The sequence below is a fragment of the Crocodylus siamensis genome, chromosome 1 (genome assembly GCF_052110815.1).
Source record: "Crocodylus siamensis isolate JL-2025a chromosome 1, ASM5211081v1, whole genome shotgun sequence".
Classification (NCBI taxonomy): Eukaryota; Metazoa; Chordata; order Crocodylia; family Crocodylidae; genus Crocodylus; species Crocodylus siamensis.
The window spans coordinates 293,739,345-293,756,900 of record NC_143395.1 but is presented as its reverse complement, the minus strand read 5'-3'; the positions used below and the strand labels follow the sequence as shown (position 1 = coordinate 293,756,900).

General features: G+C 41.5%; 1 protein-coding gene across 2 annotated transcripts in view; it reads left to right on the top strand.

Annotated features, from left to right (window-relative positions):
• Window positions 1-17,556, top strand: part of GABRG3 (gamma-aminobutyric acid type A receptor subunit gamma3) — a 600,858-nt gene that overhangs the window by 483,159 nt on the left and 100,143 nt on the right. For both annotated transcript variants that reach the window (XM_090064879.1, XM_090064886.1), the window contains one exon: window positions 6,286-6,423. In XM_090064879.1, the coding sequence (XP_089921005.1) occupies window positions 6,286-6,423 (138 nt within the window). The remainder of the gene's footprint in view (window positions 1-6,285; window positions 6,424-17,556) is intronic.

The window sequence follows — 17,556 nt, the reverse complement described above, 5'->3', positions numbered from 1 at the left end:
CTTCCTTTTGCAATTGTGGCTTCATTGTCTTTTGTTGTTTTTCAGTTGGTTTTGTTTACCTCTTTTAATATTAGAGAGTGTCAAGTTAACCTTATTTTTCGTTCAGTTTTTTACAACGTTATCTTCATAGACAACTTTATGGCATAACCAGTGTATCTGAGACCTTGCAATTGAAAATAATAGGGCTGTGGAAACACCTGGAAAAGATAGACAGTTATAGTGATAATATACTATTACTTGTATACCTGGCTGTACAGTAAAAGGAACATGATAAAAGACCGTATTTTTGGGGCAGAAATTTTTGAGTCTACAAATGTGGGTCTCGCCACAGTGAAGCAAACTAGAGGCAGTTAGATTCCTTACAGCAAAAATATATATTGCATTGTATGTATATATATTGTATTTTGTGTGTGTATATAGATAGATAGATAGATAGATGCATGTATGTATGTACATCACATATATATGTAGGTATGTAACAGGACCCAAGTTTTGAGACTAGTTGTGGCACCCCCCTAGCAGCCACATTTGCCCCCACTCTGGATGCTCTAGAAATCACCTTGGCTGTCTCTCCTGCCACACCTTTATGGATCAGATGATTATTCAGTTGGGGAGACTGTCATCAGAGATTGATGTAGGCTTTAGGTGCTTCATCTGGACCTGCTCATCATTGGATTCACATCCTTGCCCTGAGTAGGACTCCACTTCTTACTCTTAGTCCAAGCCACAAGTGGTTCATATAACACTGAACACAGAGCCCTGTGCTCTGTACTAGGCCCCTGACCCTGTCTATCTTGTAGTGGTCTTTGGCCCAGCCTCTCTGGCACTGATTATGGCCCCATTGGTCCTAAATGTGGCCTCCAGCCTCCCCATTGCCACACACATGCCTCACAGGGCTTATTCAGTCACTATTCACTGGACCCTCTGGTTTTACATTAGCTTCTATTCACTTAGGCCCCCGACCCCTGTCTCAACTTCTGCTCGCTCAGCTTCCACCCACTTGCTCTGGCTCTGGCCTGTTTGACTCCATCCTACTTGCTCTGGCTTTGGTGGGCACCATGTGCAGCATGCCCCTCAGACACCCTACTGTGGTTTCCAAACCACCCCTATAACCACTCCTAAACCTCTGGTATTGACTAGCCAATATTCAAACACAACTTTTAATCCCTTCTGGATCTCCTGAGGTCCTGGTAAATTTCTCTCCCCTATCAACTTGCTCCCTCAGCTTCTTTGCATGCCTAGGTTGCCTGGGTTACCCTCTCTAGCAGCCTGGGCACTCAGAAGCTCTTTCCTCAGTAAATACCAGGGCCACACTGCCTTCTCTGGCTCAGAGACCAAAGTATAAACCACCTGAGTGTCACCCTTTCTGGTTCCTGATCTTTTGGTTCTCTGAACCAGGCACAGGGGTGTCTCCCTTGTACACTAATAAGTTTGCTCTCCTGTGCTGCAGCGAACCCAGATGTTTTGAAGTCTTTAGTTACCTGACTGCCTGGACTTCTGCCCCTTGGCAGCTTATTTCAGGATTGTCACTCCTATCCCTGTCACCTTTGAGCTGTTAACTTTAGCACTTGGCCTTTGCTCGGCTGCCTGCCATATATTTTAGGCCTTGCTCACTGCCCTTTTCCTATTAAAGTAACAGGAGCCCTCACTCCCTCTTATTGTATGTATGCACCCAAGGAAATTAAACACTATTAAGGATATGAAGTCACTTGGATCTCAGATATAAAATATTCTTTAGCTAGATGTAAATCTGGTCCATCAGAAATGTTACCTCCTTTAAACAAATTGAAAAGTAAAAGCATCTAGCATTGGAACAGAAAGTAAGAACAGTCTTTCAGTAGACTGAAACAACACTTATCTGAATCATCAGTACTTATTTTCTTTGATGTAAGTAAGATAGCCATTGTAAGAGCAGAAGACAGGAACTGCAGATTAGAGGGAGATAATTAATAAAAAGGAAAGGAGAGTCAGCTGAAGCCAGTAGCATACTGATTTAAAACAATGACTGATGCTAGGGCTTGTTATACTCCAAAGAAATTTTTCACTGCAGTAAACACATCTAGAAAATCACAAAATACTGGAGGATTATACTTTCTTAAACTTCTCACTAACCCCAAAGAGATAAATAGTTATCCTTATTCCTTAGATCATGTAAGGTTATCAGTAAGCTAAGCAAATGCAGTCTAGATGAAAGCAATGTAAGGTAGATACATAACTGGTTGGATCCTTGTGCTCAAAGAGTAGTTATCAACGGCTCAATGTCTAGGTGGGAGGGGCAGTGTCAAGTGTGGCTCCCCAGGGGTATGTTTGGGGTCCAGTATTGTTTAACATCTTCATGAATAATTTGGAAGATTGGACTAAGTGCACGCTTAGCAAATTTGCAGGTGACACCAAGTTGGGTGGAGTTGCAGACTCCCTGGTAGGGCTGGGATGCAGAATGACCTTGATAAGCTAGAGAAATGGTCATATGAAATTCAATAGGAAAAGTGCAAATGACAAGGCTAGGCTGCTGTACCACAGAAAAGGGACTGGGGGTTATAGTGGACCATTAGCTCAATGAGCCAACAATGTGCTTTTGTTGAAAAAAGAAGTATACTGGGCTGTACTAATAGGGATGTCACCAGCTTGTCAAGGGAAGTGATTTTTCATCTGTATTCTGCATGCACCTACTCCAGACACTTTTAAGAAACGTATGGACGCTTATCTTGCTGGGATCCTTTGACCCTAACTGACTTCCTGCCCCTTGGGTAGGAGGCTGGACCCGATGATTTGATAAGGTTCCTTCCAGCCCTGATGTATATGAAATGAATCAGCACTGGTGAGGCCTCATCTGGTGTATGGGGTCCAGTTTGGAGCACTGTACTGCAAGAAGGACATGGCTAAATTAGAAGGAGTTCAGAGAAGAGCAACAAAATAATAAAGGGTCTGAAAAACAGGAACATCTGAAAGAACTGAATTGTGATTAGTTAGTCTGCAGAAAAAAAGATTGATGGGCGATTTGACAACCACCTTCAAATACCTGAAGGATGGTTATACAGGAATGGCAGTGATACATTTTCCTTTGTAGGTGAAATGGCAGGACAAGGAGCAATGCCTTAAATTGCTGTAAGGTAAATTTAGGTTGGATATTAGGAAAAACTTTGTTAACATGAGGGTGCTTGATGGGAACAGCCTATGTGCAAACATTGTGGAATCTCCATTGTTCAAAGCTTTTAAGAGCAGTTTATACAAACACATATCTAGGATCCATCAGGGATGATCCTACATTAAGGAAAGGGCTGGACTATTTGTTCTTCAGCCATACTATTCCATAATTCTCTGATTCAAATGTGCTAATAAGCAGGGATCCTGGTTTCCTTTGATAAAAAAAAATCCCCAATTTTCAGGTTAAAAAATGTAACTATAGCTAGATATAGATATCAGTATAGATATAGGTATCTAGCTAGCTAGCTATATATATCTATATCTAGATAGATAGAAAGATGGATAGATAAATAGATAATTGTGCTTCATTTTGATCATGAAAAAATGTGGATTTGGGGTTACTTTTTTTAACTGGAAAATTGGGGATTTTTCTATCAGCAAAAACCAGTATCCCTGCTGGCAGCAAGGGGTAGACCCTCATAGCTGGGAGGTCCTCAGTTGATGGTGCTCGCAGGCAGAGGGGAGCACTTGGCTGCATGTTCAATTAACAGTGTGACTACAACAGGCTATAAAATTATTACACATTTTTTGTGGAATAACTTTGTAGTTTATTACTTGTAATTGCTTGAATGTGTAGCTGGGCCACAGCTCAAGGTGTGATTACCTGGAAAATCACACCTTACGTGTAACATGTAGGGGGGCCCATAGTCATGCAAAGGGGAAGTAGGATTTGGCCCAAGGAATCTGACAATGATATTTTCACTTCTGACAACTTGAGACATGTCTCCTGCTAATAGTTAAGATTAGGACAAAGCTAGCAAGCCAGGCTTTATTATGATACAGGCACTGCTTTCATGTGACACACTGACCTTATAATTGCTTATCAGTGAGAAAACCCTTTAGCCTTAGCATACATACCAATTTATTTGGTGCTTCCTATATGAATTGTGAGGACCTAGTACAGGGTTCTCAAAATAAGAATCTTTTTAAGGTGAAAAATGGAGTGAATTTATTTCAGTTTGAAGCTTACACAGAGACTTTTGAGTAGAGAAGTCATCAGTTAAAAGTAAGTTTTTTAGAGCGTAGTGGGAACTTTTTTCCTTAATTACATAGTTTGAATCACTTCCTTTAATCTACCTGGCATTACATGACCCTTTAAGTTGTCCTCGGAGATTATTACAGCAGACCTGTCTGGAAATTTTTTTTGGTGAAATATAGATGAAAGCTTTATTTATTTATTTTCTGTGACAGTTGTGTTTGGGGTGTTTGTTTTCTTGTTTTATTTTTTCCCCATCATGTGATGGAGAGTATATAAACATCGCCCTCTTAAATTAACATTTTTTTTAAAAGATCATGAATAAAGGTCTTGTAGGTGTCTGTCTTGGTGCTGAGATGAGGGGTAAATGAGGTGGTATATAATAATGGCATAGCAAAGTAGACCTTTAAACAAGGGGAAAAGATTCTTAGAGTCCTGGAATTATATCATGGCTTGGCAATGATCTAAAAGGAAAAGGGGGAAATTATCAATAAGGTAGATGTGTGTATGAAAAGTTTTTGTTTTTGTTTTACTTTTCATTTAAGCTAGGGTAAAAGTTTGCCTCTTGATCTATATCTAGTTTATTATTTGATAGCAATCAGTATTACAATACATGGATGCATTGATACCCTAACTAGTAATGGCCTCTTACTCTTTTCTAGACATTTTGTTTTGCTCACAACAAGCTGAAAGTTTGTTATAGAACATTCTTCTTTCAGAAAATGTCATTCTCTCTATCGCAAAATTTCCCAGAGGAATGCATTAATTTTGACAAAATTTTGTTTTGGAAAGGAATAGCATTTTAACAGGTCAAAACAAACCATTTGGATGTTTATAATATATTACGTTTTTCATGCTGAAATATTTCATCTTGAAATTTATGTTAGTTTGTATTATAAAATTAACATTTAAAAGAAAAATTAAAATAAAGAATTTCAATTTTGGCTAGTCTGAAGTTTTTCCTTCCAAAAGTTTCATTTTGCAAATCATTTTGAAACTCTATTCCAATTTTGAACTAAACTAATTTTCAAAATTGTGTAACTTCCTCCAAAATGTTCACAGTTTTTAATCACCATTTATTTGAATGAATCTCTGGAAGGTTTCTAATAATTTAGCAATTCATGTAAATATTCTGCAATAAAATGGAAACTTGGCAACAGAATTATTACTATTCATTAGTATACAGCTAAAAGGGTTCTTAAGCTATTTCACTTATGTAAATCATGTACTATTATATTAAATACCACAGCCTTTAAAACTAATTGTGAAGCAGTCATTTTAAAAATACCATGCCAATAAAAACTTTCTTTGTTGCATTGTTCATTTTAGAAATATCATGACATATACCATATTAAAGGTTTTTTTCTATTTTAAAAAATAATCAGACTTTTAAATAACTTTTCTTCTCTTATATAGTGTTACTTTTAATATGCTGGGTTTTTTAATGAAAGAAAGAACTGCATCAGAAAATGTTCACACTACAGTAATATAATATGTGACAAGACATTAATTTAGTATAAAAATCTGTATCCCTGGAAAATATATCTTATTTAAGACTCATCTATTACCTCCCACTCACTTGGAAAAAATATTCTGTGAATAAAAAAAAATTAAACCCTAAATTTGCTTAAGTCAATTTTCATGCCCCCCCAAATGACCAAGCTCCTTAAAAATTTAGCCAGTATTTTTTAATTTTGGTTTGAGTACTTTTTAATGAAAAAAAATCCTGAGAAATGCATTTTGTCTTCAAACCTTTCATTTAGACAAAAACAGTTCTCATTTTAAAACAATGACTGGACAGAAAAATATTTACCAGCTTCTGTTTGTATTTTCTCCACTTCTCCTGTGAACTTCTGTCTATATAGAAGTCTATGGGTGTTTGTAGCGATTCTTTTCATTCTTGCTAGGATATAAGCTATTTTTACTATGCCCGAAAATAAAACCTCTCTTCTGCTGAATCATATCAATACAGTTAAGGGAGGAGAGGAGGGAATACAGAGCAGATGGTTTAAGGGTTTAAAAACTCCCAACTTTTCATAAATTTAAACTATAATACTGCTTTCTAACATTTCTTTATAACAGGTAACTTTTTTTTAAATTTACAGATGGCTATCCTAAAGAAGAAATGATTTACAGATGGAGAAAAAACTCCGTTGAAGCTGCTGACCAGAAGTCTTGGAGACTCTATCAGTTTGACTTCATGGGTCTCAGAAACACTTCAGAAATTGTAAAGACCTCTGCAGGTAAGAATGGAATTACTTGGATTGCTCATTTCTAAGGTTAAGAGTTTTAATACATGCTGTTTTAGATTTTGTGTGCAACATGAACCCATCTGTGCTTTCATTCTGACAATCTTTATCATTTGATTTACTACATTAAAATCTATCATATATGTTTGGCTCTAACTGGGTACATCTACATGATACATTTACTCTGGGGCTGACTAATTAGCTCCATAGTAAAGTGTCAGCATTTACATGTGTGGTGCTATTTGGTCAGAGTAAACTAATTAACTAGTATAGTACTGCCCAATGCAAGTTATTTACTCCACCACAACGCATGTGTAGATGCTGACCGGAGCTGGCTGCGTCATCAGGGTGCTACAGGGTGGGGTTACCTTCCAACTAGTCCTGCTGTGTAGTACCCATGTGCCCTAGCCAGCCCCTCTGCACCGTACTGAGCAGGGTCAGAGCAGCCCTGGCTAGTAGGCTGACTCCCGGGGCCCCCTGCCAGCCAGAGCTGTGCTGCTTTGGTTGAACATGCTGCAGTCCCAGGCGCACATGTAAATGTAGTGCCTAGGAGGAACAAAATCTGGCGTGAACTATACCAGCATTTATTTCATTGAATTAATTTCATATGTAGACACATCCACTGGGTGTAAAAGTGTGCTGGTTACAATTCCAATAGCTGCTCTCAGTGCCTCCTGGTTGCTTAAGCTAGCCAGGGAATTATCCCCCAGCTATCACAGTGTTCATGCCCTGGTCTTCCCTCCCAAGTTACCTCTTTCTAAGAACAGATTTAAAAAGTTATTAGAAAATGTTAAAAATTATAATTACATGGCTTTGTAGTATTGGAAGGCTATATAGGACCCCTCACCTACTGGCCACAAAGGTAAGTATTTGGTGTATTGTGATGATCTAGGACATGCAGTTGGTTATCCAACCCAGGTTAAAGTGAATAGAAAGTTTCAGCATGACACTCTAAAGAGAATAGAGAAAAGTCTCCATGCATGGTAACTGTATCAGTATAGTTGTCAGGTTATAAGGCATTTTCAGAAAATGGTTTTAGCATGTGGTCTACAACTGCTGAGGTGGGGAATGCTCAAGGATATTAAAAGGTCTTTGTGACCATTTGTGTATGTGTGGATTTGGGTTCAGTCCATCCCCTCAGTCTTGCATCCTATTGGTGGCCTTGGCCAGTTGTCTTCATATTAGGGATGGCTACTTGGAGTCAAGCCAGGTCTGGCCTTGGCTGTAGTGAAAGCACCATGGAACTAGGAAGCTCTCTTACAGCTCTTTAGCTGCTTTCTTATCAGAGGAAAGCTGCTCTACTTCATTATACATGCACTCACTAGCTGCTGCCACAAGCCCCCAACCCTCACCTGCTCTCCCAGCCCCTGCCCCCATGGCTGCCCCGCCTGCCCCAGCTCCCAGCCATTTAAAAAAAAACAAACCTTGACTTTTTGACTCCTGCCAGGCAGTGGGGGTGATCCCTGCTGCCCCTACTGTCCCATGCTGTGTGGCAGGGTCTTTCATGAGCCTCCAGAAGCCCTGAGGCTGCTGCACCAGCTGCTGAGTTGGGGCTTCTTTTTTTTTAAAGGGCCGGGAGCTGGGGCAGGCAGGACAGCCATGGTGAGGTACGGCTGGGAGAGCAGGCCGGGGTCAGGGGATGATCAAGGAGACCGGGAGAGCAGGCAGGGGATGGGATCTGGCAGGGGGCCTCCCATGTTCCCCTCCCCCCTCCTCCAGCCCCTGCTCCCCCTACTTACCAGCATGGAGTCCAGGTCCAGCTCCCTGTTGCTGTGAGTGGGGATTCCCTGAAGCTCTGCAAATTTTTTCCAAATAAATTCAGACCTTTTCATTGGTCTCCTGATTCAATTCGAATATGGAGATTCAGCCACCAAATCAGGCCGAGTCTCCTCTGAATTGAATCAGCCCTCAGAGCTTCATGCAGCCCTAATAACAAGGACCTCAGGCAATCCAAACAGTATTGTTTAAAACTGGTAAATGCTAAATGTGGTTGGAAAGCCAATCTTTTCCTAAGACTCCAGAAAGTCTTTCTAAGTCCTGAGAGGGATCTGTCAATATCCATTGGTCAGATATAGGACAGTAAAATATCTTGCTTCCTCCAATAGATTCAGTAATTCACTGACCCATGAGATGGGATATGTATTGAATGTGGACAAAGCACTGGCTTCCTCAAATTTTAGGTCAAAACATAGAATCATAGAATCATAGAAGTAGGGTCGGAAGGGACCTTGTAGATCTTCAAGTCCGACCCCCAGCCTGGGCAGGAGAAAAACTGGACTCAAATGAGTCAAGCCAGGTAGGCATCAAGCCTCTTCTTAAAGATCCCCAGGGTAGGAGCCAGCACCACTTCCCTTGGAAGTTGGTTCCAGCTCCTAGCCGCTCTAACTGTGAAGTAGTTCTTGTGGATTCTAAGCTAAACCTACTCTCCAATAATTTGTGTCCATTGTTCCTTGTCATGCCAAGGGCGCTAGGGGAAACAGTGTCTCCCCCAAACCCTTCTGGTCACCCGTAGTGAGTTTATAGACAGTCACCAGGTCCCCCCTCAGCCTTCTCTTGTGAAGGCTGAACAGGTTTAGGTCCCGCAGTCTTTCAATGTAGGGTCTGCCCTGTTGTCCCTGGATCATGTGGGTGGCCCTCCTCTGGACCCTCTCAATGTTGTCCACATCTCTCCTGAAATGGGGCGCACAGAACTGGACGCAGTACTCCAGCTGTGGCCTGACGAGCATCGCACAGAGGGGGAGGATCACCTCCCTGGCGCTATTTGAGATGCAGCTGTGGATGCACGACAAGGTCCGGTTAGCCCTGCCAACCGTGACCTTGCATTGTCGGCCCATGTTCATCTTGGAGTCAATAATGACTCCAAGATCCCTTTCTGCCTCCGTGCTCTCAAGAAGGGAGTTTCCCATTCTATAAGTGTGCTGCTGGTTTCTATTGCCTAAGTGCAGCGCCCTGCACTTGTCAGTATTGAAATGCATCCTGTTTATGTTAGCCTGTTTATGTTATGTTTATGTTATGTAACCTATCCAGATCTTGCTGCAATCTTTCCCTCCCTACTAGCGTGCTCACCTCACCCCAAATTTTGGTATCATCAGCGAATTTAAACAGGTTGCATTTCACCCCGTTGTCCAAATCGCTGATGAAGAAATGGAACAGCGCAGGCCCAAGGACCGAGCCCTGGGGGACTCTGCTGCCCACTTCCCCCTAGGTTGAATATGACCTGTCCACTACCACCCTCTGAGTATGACCCTTGAGCCAATTTGCAATCCATCTGACTGTGTAGGCATCAGTGCCACAGTCGCCTAGTTTTTTAATGAGGATGGGGTGGGAGACGGTGTCAAAGGCCTTGCTGAAATCCAGAAAGACTATACCTATGGCAACACCTGGATCCAAGGCTTTTGTGACCTGATAATAAAAGGCAATCAGGTTGGTCTGACTTGACCTGCCCGTAATGAAACCATGCTGGTTGCCCTTGAGCATCATCCCTGAAGCCAGCCCACACAGATGTGCTCCTTGAGGATCTTCTCAAAGAGTTTCCCAAGGATAGAGGTAAGACTGATGGGCCTATAGTTGCCCGGGTCCTCTCTCTTCCCTTTTTTGAAGATGGGGACCACGTTAGCTATCTTCCAGTCATCTGGCACCTGGCCTGAGCACCATGAGTGCTCATAAAGCCATGCCAAAGGCCCTGCAATAACCCCAGCTAGCTCCCTCAGCACCCTGGGGTGGAAAGCATCTGGACCCACTGACTTGAACACGTCCAGCCCCTCCAGAAGCTCTCTAACCCGGTCCTCCCCAACCTGAGGTCTGGAGGCGTTCCCCTCGAGTCCATCTGGCATCACAGCGGGGAAGTCCCGGTCCCTGCACAAGAAAACAGAGGTGAAAAATTGGTTAAAGAGTTCCGCTTTCTTCTCTGGTGCAACCACCAGATTGCCCAGCATACTTTGCAGGGGCCCCACATTACCCGGTGCCGTCTTCATCCTCCCTATATATTTGAAAAAGGACTTTTTATTATCCTTGATCTTGGATGCTAGTCCTAGCTCTATGTCTGCCTTAGCTTTCCTGAAAGCCCCTCTACAGGCCCAAGCAGAGGAGGTATACTCCTCTTTGGAGATAGCACCCCCCTTCCACTGGGTGTACGCCGCCTTTTTGGTAAGCAGGCATTCCTGGACACCCGTGGTGAGCCAGGGGGGCTTTCGAGCACTCTTGCCCCCCTTGCTTTTTGGTCCCATTCAGTTTTGGTACAAAACTGATTTGACTCTTCAGGTTACTATGAGACTATTCAGTCATCTCATGGTTCAATATTTATTGTTACTCTTGCCTGATCATATCTCTCAGCCTCTGGGAAAGTTGTCTTCATATAGGTTCAGACTAGACTTGAGGCTAATAAATGGATTAATCCTAGGCCTAGAGAAAATACCTTGGACAAGTGAACAGTTGGGCCCAAGTTCTCTACTCATGGGTGAGACTGGTTTTGAACCATTTCAAATCATAGAGTTGCAGTTGCCTGTAGGCCTGCATCAGGCTCTGGGGGTTAGGCAGCTATAAACAGATTACAAACTCACCAGGGGGACAAGCAGGAATTGGGGGAGGCTCTGTTCCCCTGGGCACCACCTGGGGTTACTAGGAATAATGGCCACAAATTGTTAGAGAGAAGGTTCAGGCTGGACATCAGGAGACATTCCTTTACGGTTAGGGCTGCCAGGCTCTGGAATGGGCTCCCAAGTGGGGTGGTACTCTCTCCTACATTGGGGGCCTTCAAGAAGAGGCTGGACAGGTATTTGGCTGGGGTGATATGACCCCAGTTCCTGTTTCTGCCTGGGGAGAGGGCTGGACCTGATGATCTGTTTAGGTCCCTTCCAACCCTAAGTACTATGGTACTATGAAACAGATGTTCCCAATCATGCCAGGGTTTTAATAATGCTTACATGATATATTTGCAGATATTTCTGGATATTGGATAACATAGTTTACTGTCTATACTTGCTGGTTCACTTTTTATCATCCTTGCCATTGGACCGTTAACTTCAAATTAGAACTCGAGGAACAAAAACTTTGTCGCAGGATTAAAGTCCCAGAGCTGTATGCTCTTGTGTGCAGCTCCTGTACAAAATGGGCACATAACAATTTCTTCTTGGTGTTCGAGCCAAATTCTTTGAATCTCTCCAAAGATTTCAAGAAAATAAGACCAAGTTTTCAGCTGTGGTGCAGGGAAGGGGGTGAGGGGTAGGAGGGGTAGGGAGGGAGGAGGGCTTCTTTCCACATCATCTGTTGTATGAGTTCTAAAATTTCCCTGTGCTATAGGGATTGAAAAGGCAAGAACTGCTGCCTCGTGAACCATAGATAAAAGTGAAGAAAATAGTTGATGCTAATGGTGCACACAGTGGCAGTGAATTTTCACAGCCTGCTCCCCAACTATTGAACTATTCCACCAGACTTTTCAACTGGGAGTGGCAAATAGAGGTTGAAAAAGTTTGAATTTCAGGGCCTAGTGTAACTCTACTAAAGTCTGAGACATACAATTAGTCCCTTGGCATGTAATAGTTTCCATGGCACCTCTACCAGAGCAAAAATCTTTCATGGCAATGGTTTTTTTCTTTTTTTATCAGAGATGAGAGTAGCACTGCCTCACAGGAAGAGGGAACATAGTCCATAACAGCCAGAATATATTTGTACCCAGCTGTGAATTTTCAAGGGGTCCCACCAAATCTACCAAGCCATTCAAATGAGATGTCTGTCACTCATAGAGGGACCAAAGAGGTTTTTTTTTTTCATTTTCCAAGGGGTAGGAAGCTAACATTCTGGACATGAAGCATAGAATTTCCTTATATATGTCTGGCCAAAATATCTGGACCTGAATCTTATTTAAGCCTTTCCTTTGCCCAAGTGTCTTTTTAACTTCTCTGATAGGGTTTCAGGAGCAGCATCTGACAGTGAATTTTCCATCTGATGATCTGTCTCAAGGCAATATAGCTGCTCACTCTGCAACAGAATGTACAGGAAGATCCCAGGTTGTTGTGTGTTCACAATTGCCTGTTAATCATGGCAGGCTAGATGAAGGTCTCATTTGTTTTCTGTTTTCTGACAAAATGAATGGTACACTTGGCAGCTCAAAGTCTGGCCTAGGAGGTTCCTCATTCCAGCCCAGGCAAGAATTTTGTTGTACTGTTTTCATGGGGCAATAGCTTTCAAAAGATTAAGCAACTTGTAACATCCTGTACAACTTTGAGAACTCTGGGTTCTGAGTCAGTGGAGAGTCAGATAATTGACCATGCTTAATGAAGAGTGATAAGAACTGTTAAAAGGATTTTCACAATAATTCCAATCCAAGCTAAGGGTGATGGCCAGGCACGGGACATATCCCACCTAACTAAAAAGAGCTTTCCCCAATGGTCTAATTAGCCTGGGCTGGAAGATAGGGCTGCCCTATCTTCCAGACAGCACCCTGCAGACAGCGGTCTAGAGCAGGGGTCAGCAGTGTAGCCTGCAAGCTGTCTCCAGCCCATGGAGCCATTGGATCTGATCTGCAGAGCATGGGCTTTGGTAGCAGTCAGCAGCTGGGTGCTTTGCCCATGACACACTGCAGTTGGGTGGTGAGAAGTGGTGGTGGTTGAGTCCTAGAGTTGTCCTGCTTAGTACATGAGCTGGGTCATTCCAGCCTCCTGCTGGAAAACACTGCTTACCCTTGCTCTAGAAGATCCCTCTGTCTGGGAGAGAGAGCATATTTACTGGTGTCAGGACATGGTCAGAATCAACAAGAACCAACACTTTTGTGTCATTCATTCAGACTAAAAGAGTAAATTTTGCTGGCCTGGATGCATCAGCCCAAGTTTTATCTGCCCAGATTAGTGCATAATTTCACTCATAGATGGTAGGTTTCTCCTGCTTATAGTCTAGGCAGTTGCAGCATCAAGATCCTGATTGGCCAATTTAGTCCTTCCTGGTAGGTGGGGGAAGAAGACCACTGCATTTTGGTTCAGAGGCCACTGAGCTGCCCTCATTACCTCCTCAAAGTCTCCTGATAAGGCTCTGGTCCCATCATTGTGAGCCTGATGGGGTTGCCTGGGCTTGTCAACTCCAGCCCTGCAGGCATGCTGCTGGCACAGATAGCTATAGCAAAGTTGTGATTTGCTGCAACAACTATAAGCTGTCTCTTACTAGAGACTGGTGATGGAAAGCCATCTGCTGGAGCAGATGTTGCTGGCATCAGCACTGAGAACTGTGCTCAGCTGTCCATTTAGGCAGCTGTTCTAAGGCTATGATTAAAGAGAAATCTCTGGAAACAGGCTTCTCTTAGTCTCTCCAACCTCCTTTGGCATGCTCATGATCATTCATCTTTCTGCATTCTCCACCAAAACCATAACAGGATATTTGGGGCAGCTCCCAACTGGCTGCTCCAAATGCCTGTTGATTGCTTAGATTGACCAGAATCACTTGATTGACTGCCCCAAATATATGGTTGTAATTTTGGTAAAGAATGTAAGCTACACCAGGCTTACATTTTAGTCATCAAAGTCTTCTTGCAGCAAATAAAAACACATGCTTTATTTAAACCTTTATTCTGTAAACACTTCAGCTGTTCATCTTGCTTCAGAACAGCGATGTCAAACTCCTATGGCCCCTCAGGTTAGATCTGGACCACAGGGCACCTTGTGGTCTGGATCTGGACTCACCATCAGCAATAAGGTGAGTGGTGGGTTTCTGAGGCTCTGTGTCAGGTCAGAGAACTGTGGGGATTAACACAACTGTCACTCACCCATCCCATCTGCTGCCAACACACATCCTCAGCAGGTCTCTGTCCACCCATGCCCACTTGCCTGGACCCCTCCAGAAGCCCTATGGGATTTGTCATTGACAACCCTGCTTTAGACAATAGGATACACTTGTTTAGGCATGCACATTTTAAAACACTGCCTCTAAACTGCTAGAAAATATTAATCTTTAAACCTTAATAAGCTTTAAACCCCACCCAACCTTTGAAGCATAGTATGCATTTATGGCATCAGGATAACATTCTGAAGAACATACTGTAAACAGTGAGGACTAAGGATTGGAGGTGTGTACCAGTTTCATTCAAGTGTAGTTAGAAAACAGGATGTTATAGAGCTTACAGATGTTCACTGAGAAAGGGCCAAAGTCTAGACTCCAAGTAATGGACCCCCCTTCTGGATTTCCAATAACATCCTCTCCTCTCTTCATAATTTCACTAACATATGAGTAAATCTTTACCTGCGGCTGCTGCTTACATTATATTTTAAAATGCCACTATAAGCTCATTGCTCAATTAGGTGTTATTAAATTATTCCAGACACAATTTTTCATCATTGATTTTTAAAAACAGGTAGCAAGCCTCAAGAACATTGACTTGTTATTACATTAGCCGAGAGCAGAGTGGTAGAGCTAATTAAACTGGACGTTTTCATGACTGGTTAATCTTTCATCCACTGTTTTAGTTTTTTTCATAGTGTTTCAAAGGTGTGCTATACCTTCGAGCCAATGATAAATGCTGTTTTCACTGACTTTATCAATTGATTTTAATTAAAATGTAATAGTCCCTATTTTATTTCCCCAAGGACCTTATTCTAGCCAATAATCAAGAAAGTGAATTATGTATTAAACACTATATACTGCTAAAATTGGAAAGGAAACAATGCAATATAAACAATAGATGCAGAACTTGGAGGATTAAATCTCTCATACCTATAAACCAATATCTACAGTTTATAAATTACTTTGAGGTAAGCTAAACAATCAATACTGTTTGGAATGCACTCTTTTAGCTACATGGTATTAGTAATAGCCTGCTGCTTTAATATTAGCCAATGATGAATTTTTAAAGAGCAGATTTTTATGCTAATCCATATTATTCATTGGGAAACACTACAGATAAAGAGTAAAATGCGCTGGTCTTTGGAGTTAGCACTGAGGATATACAGTACATTCACATACATCAATAATGCATTTTCACAGCTGAAAGACATTTTTTCATTGAAATACAATTAACATATTAGCAAGTCTTTTGGGTACACGGTCTGGCAGAGGAGAGCATCAGTAAATGGAGCAAATATAAATGTTCTATTCTCTTATTTGAATAATAAATAATAATTCTGGGAACAAGGAAGACTTTCTTCAGACAAGTTACCTGTGAGCTGTACTAAGTGCAGGTAGATCAAGGTAAAAAAAAATGATGGCTACTGATTCAGATATCCAGGACAGTAGGCATGAAACTAATTAGGAGATGTAATGTGAAAGCTAGAGAATGTATGAGTTCCCTGCTGCTCTTCTATACATGTGTGGAATCATACCAGCTTGATAATTTTCATCAGGAAATTAAAACTACACAGAACCATATCAGAAATATGAAAAGTCCGGCATTGTCTTTATAAATGCACTCTAATGTGAGCTGTGTACATTGCATAGTAGTCATCCTTATATGGCATCGTTGTAGCTCATAAACAGTAAATGAGGTAACAAAACAAATTTCTTGTTTTTCCACCATTAGGATAGCATCAGGTACCAGCATCTGAAAATTGTGCTTGTCAGATCTGTTTGTCCAGATTTTTACAGGGTTCTTATCCTGATGGCTGACAGCTTAATGTTTAAAATTATTTTTAAAATGCCTGTTTAAAGTAGAGGAGAGGGATTTCCTTATAAATAAAACATTGAAGGATATTTGGAAGAAAGGTAGCTGTTCACATATTCATAACCTCATATTGTTGCCTGATTCAATATTACTTTTTTTTCACTATTTCATGTTTTTAGTTATTTATTGTACTAAGTTATGAAGTCTTTCAATGTGCCATGCTCCAAAAATTTGTCAGTTTCCTATAAATTCTCAGAGACCCTAATTACTTACAGCATAATATTTTCAAGAAAATTAAAGAAAACTTAGGTGTGAAGGTGGTCAAAGGACAAAAACATAATACTTCAAAAAATAACTATATATTAAAAATCATATTATTACATTTCATATTAAATTAGACTACACAAAATTTACAACCTGCTGGACCAAAAAAAGAAGAATGGGGGTAATAGTAGTTCAGTAAATGACTTGGGATAATAATTACATAGAAAATTGCATTCTATTGTAGCAGGAAGGTATCACCCTAGTGGAGGTAAAAAAAAGAGAAATATATATATTTAGAAATCAATTTGAGTAACACCAATACAGTGTATGTAGCTCAGATATTTATATTCCTCACATGATACTGTGGCAGAAATCACAGGGAAAGACTTAAAAAAAACCCAGATGATTACCATGAGGCATCTAAATCCATATTTGGGCACCTACTGGATGTCATGTATTTTGGCTAAAGAAATAGGAAGGGGGAATATTGTCAGCCTACCCACATATAATGGATAAGAATACCAATGCTTGACTTGGATGGGGGGATCTACATTTTGGGGAAAGGACACTATTTCACTAACCCTGCCAAATAAGTGACATTTTTTGGCACCTACACAATTTGCTATCTTATTCCACAAAACAATGTGGAGGTGCAAGCATGCTCAATAGCCTGAACTTTGGCCAGGTACGTACACAGCTCTGTACACACATACCAGGGCAAAAATAAGTTCCAAAAGTATAACCAGGCAAACCCCCCATGATTAGTGGATATTCAGGGGAATAGAGGAGCCTCCCCTGCATCCCCCATATTTACGCTCAGTAGGTCAGTAGTTAGGTAACTCATCCAAGAAGCAGCAGATACATGTTTTGGGGATGCCTCACCCAGAGGCAGTTTTGAATGTATTTTAACCACAAAGTCACAAGTTAGTCATTTGCCAGCCCTCCTTTTGAAGCTGGCTACCTGAGCAACCAGGGAAGGGAGACAAATGAGCCAAGAGAAAAGGGTTAAGTTAGAGGGTGTGTGGCTCAGTATAATGACTGCTCCTTCCCTCCCAAAAAGGAGCAGGCTCTGGGTTCTAGCCCGGACTCTAGCTTCCCAAATGGGCATGGACTTCCTCGTTCTATATCTAATAAATATTCATTAAAAGGTGCAGTGACTCAATTTTCTTGTCCATACTACATGTAGTATAAGATTTCAAACAGTGTGTAAGTACCAAAAAACAGGAGTTACATGGCTGGGTAAGTGCCTCTTGGGTGTATAAAGTGAAATAGGATTCTTCCAGTTA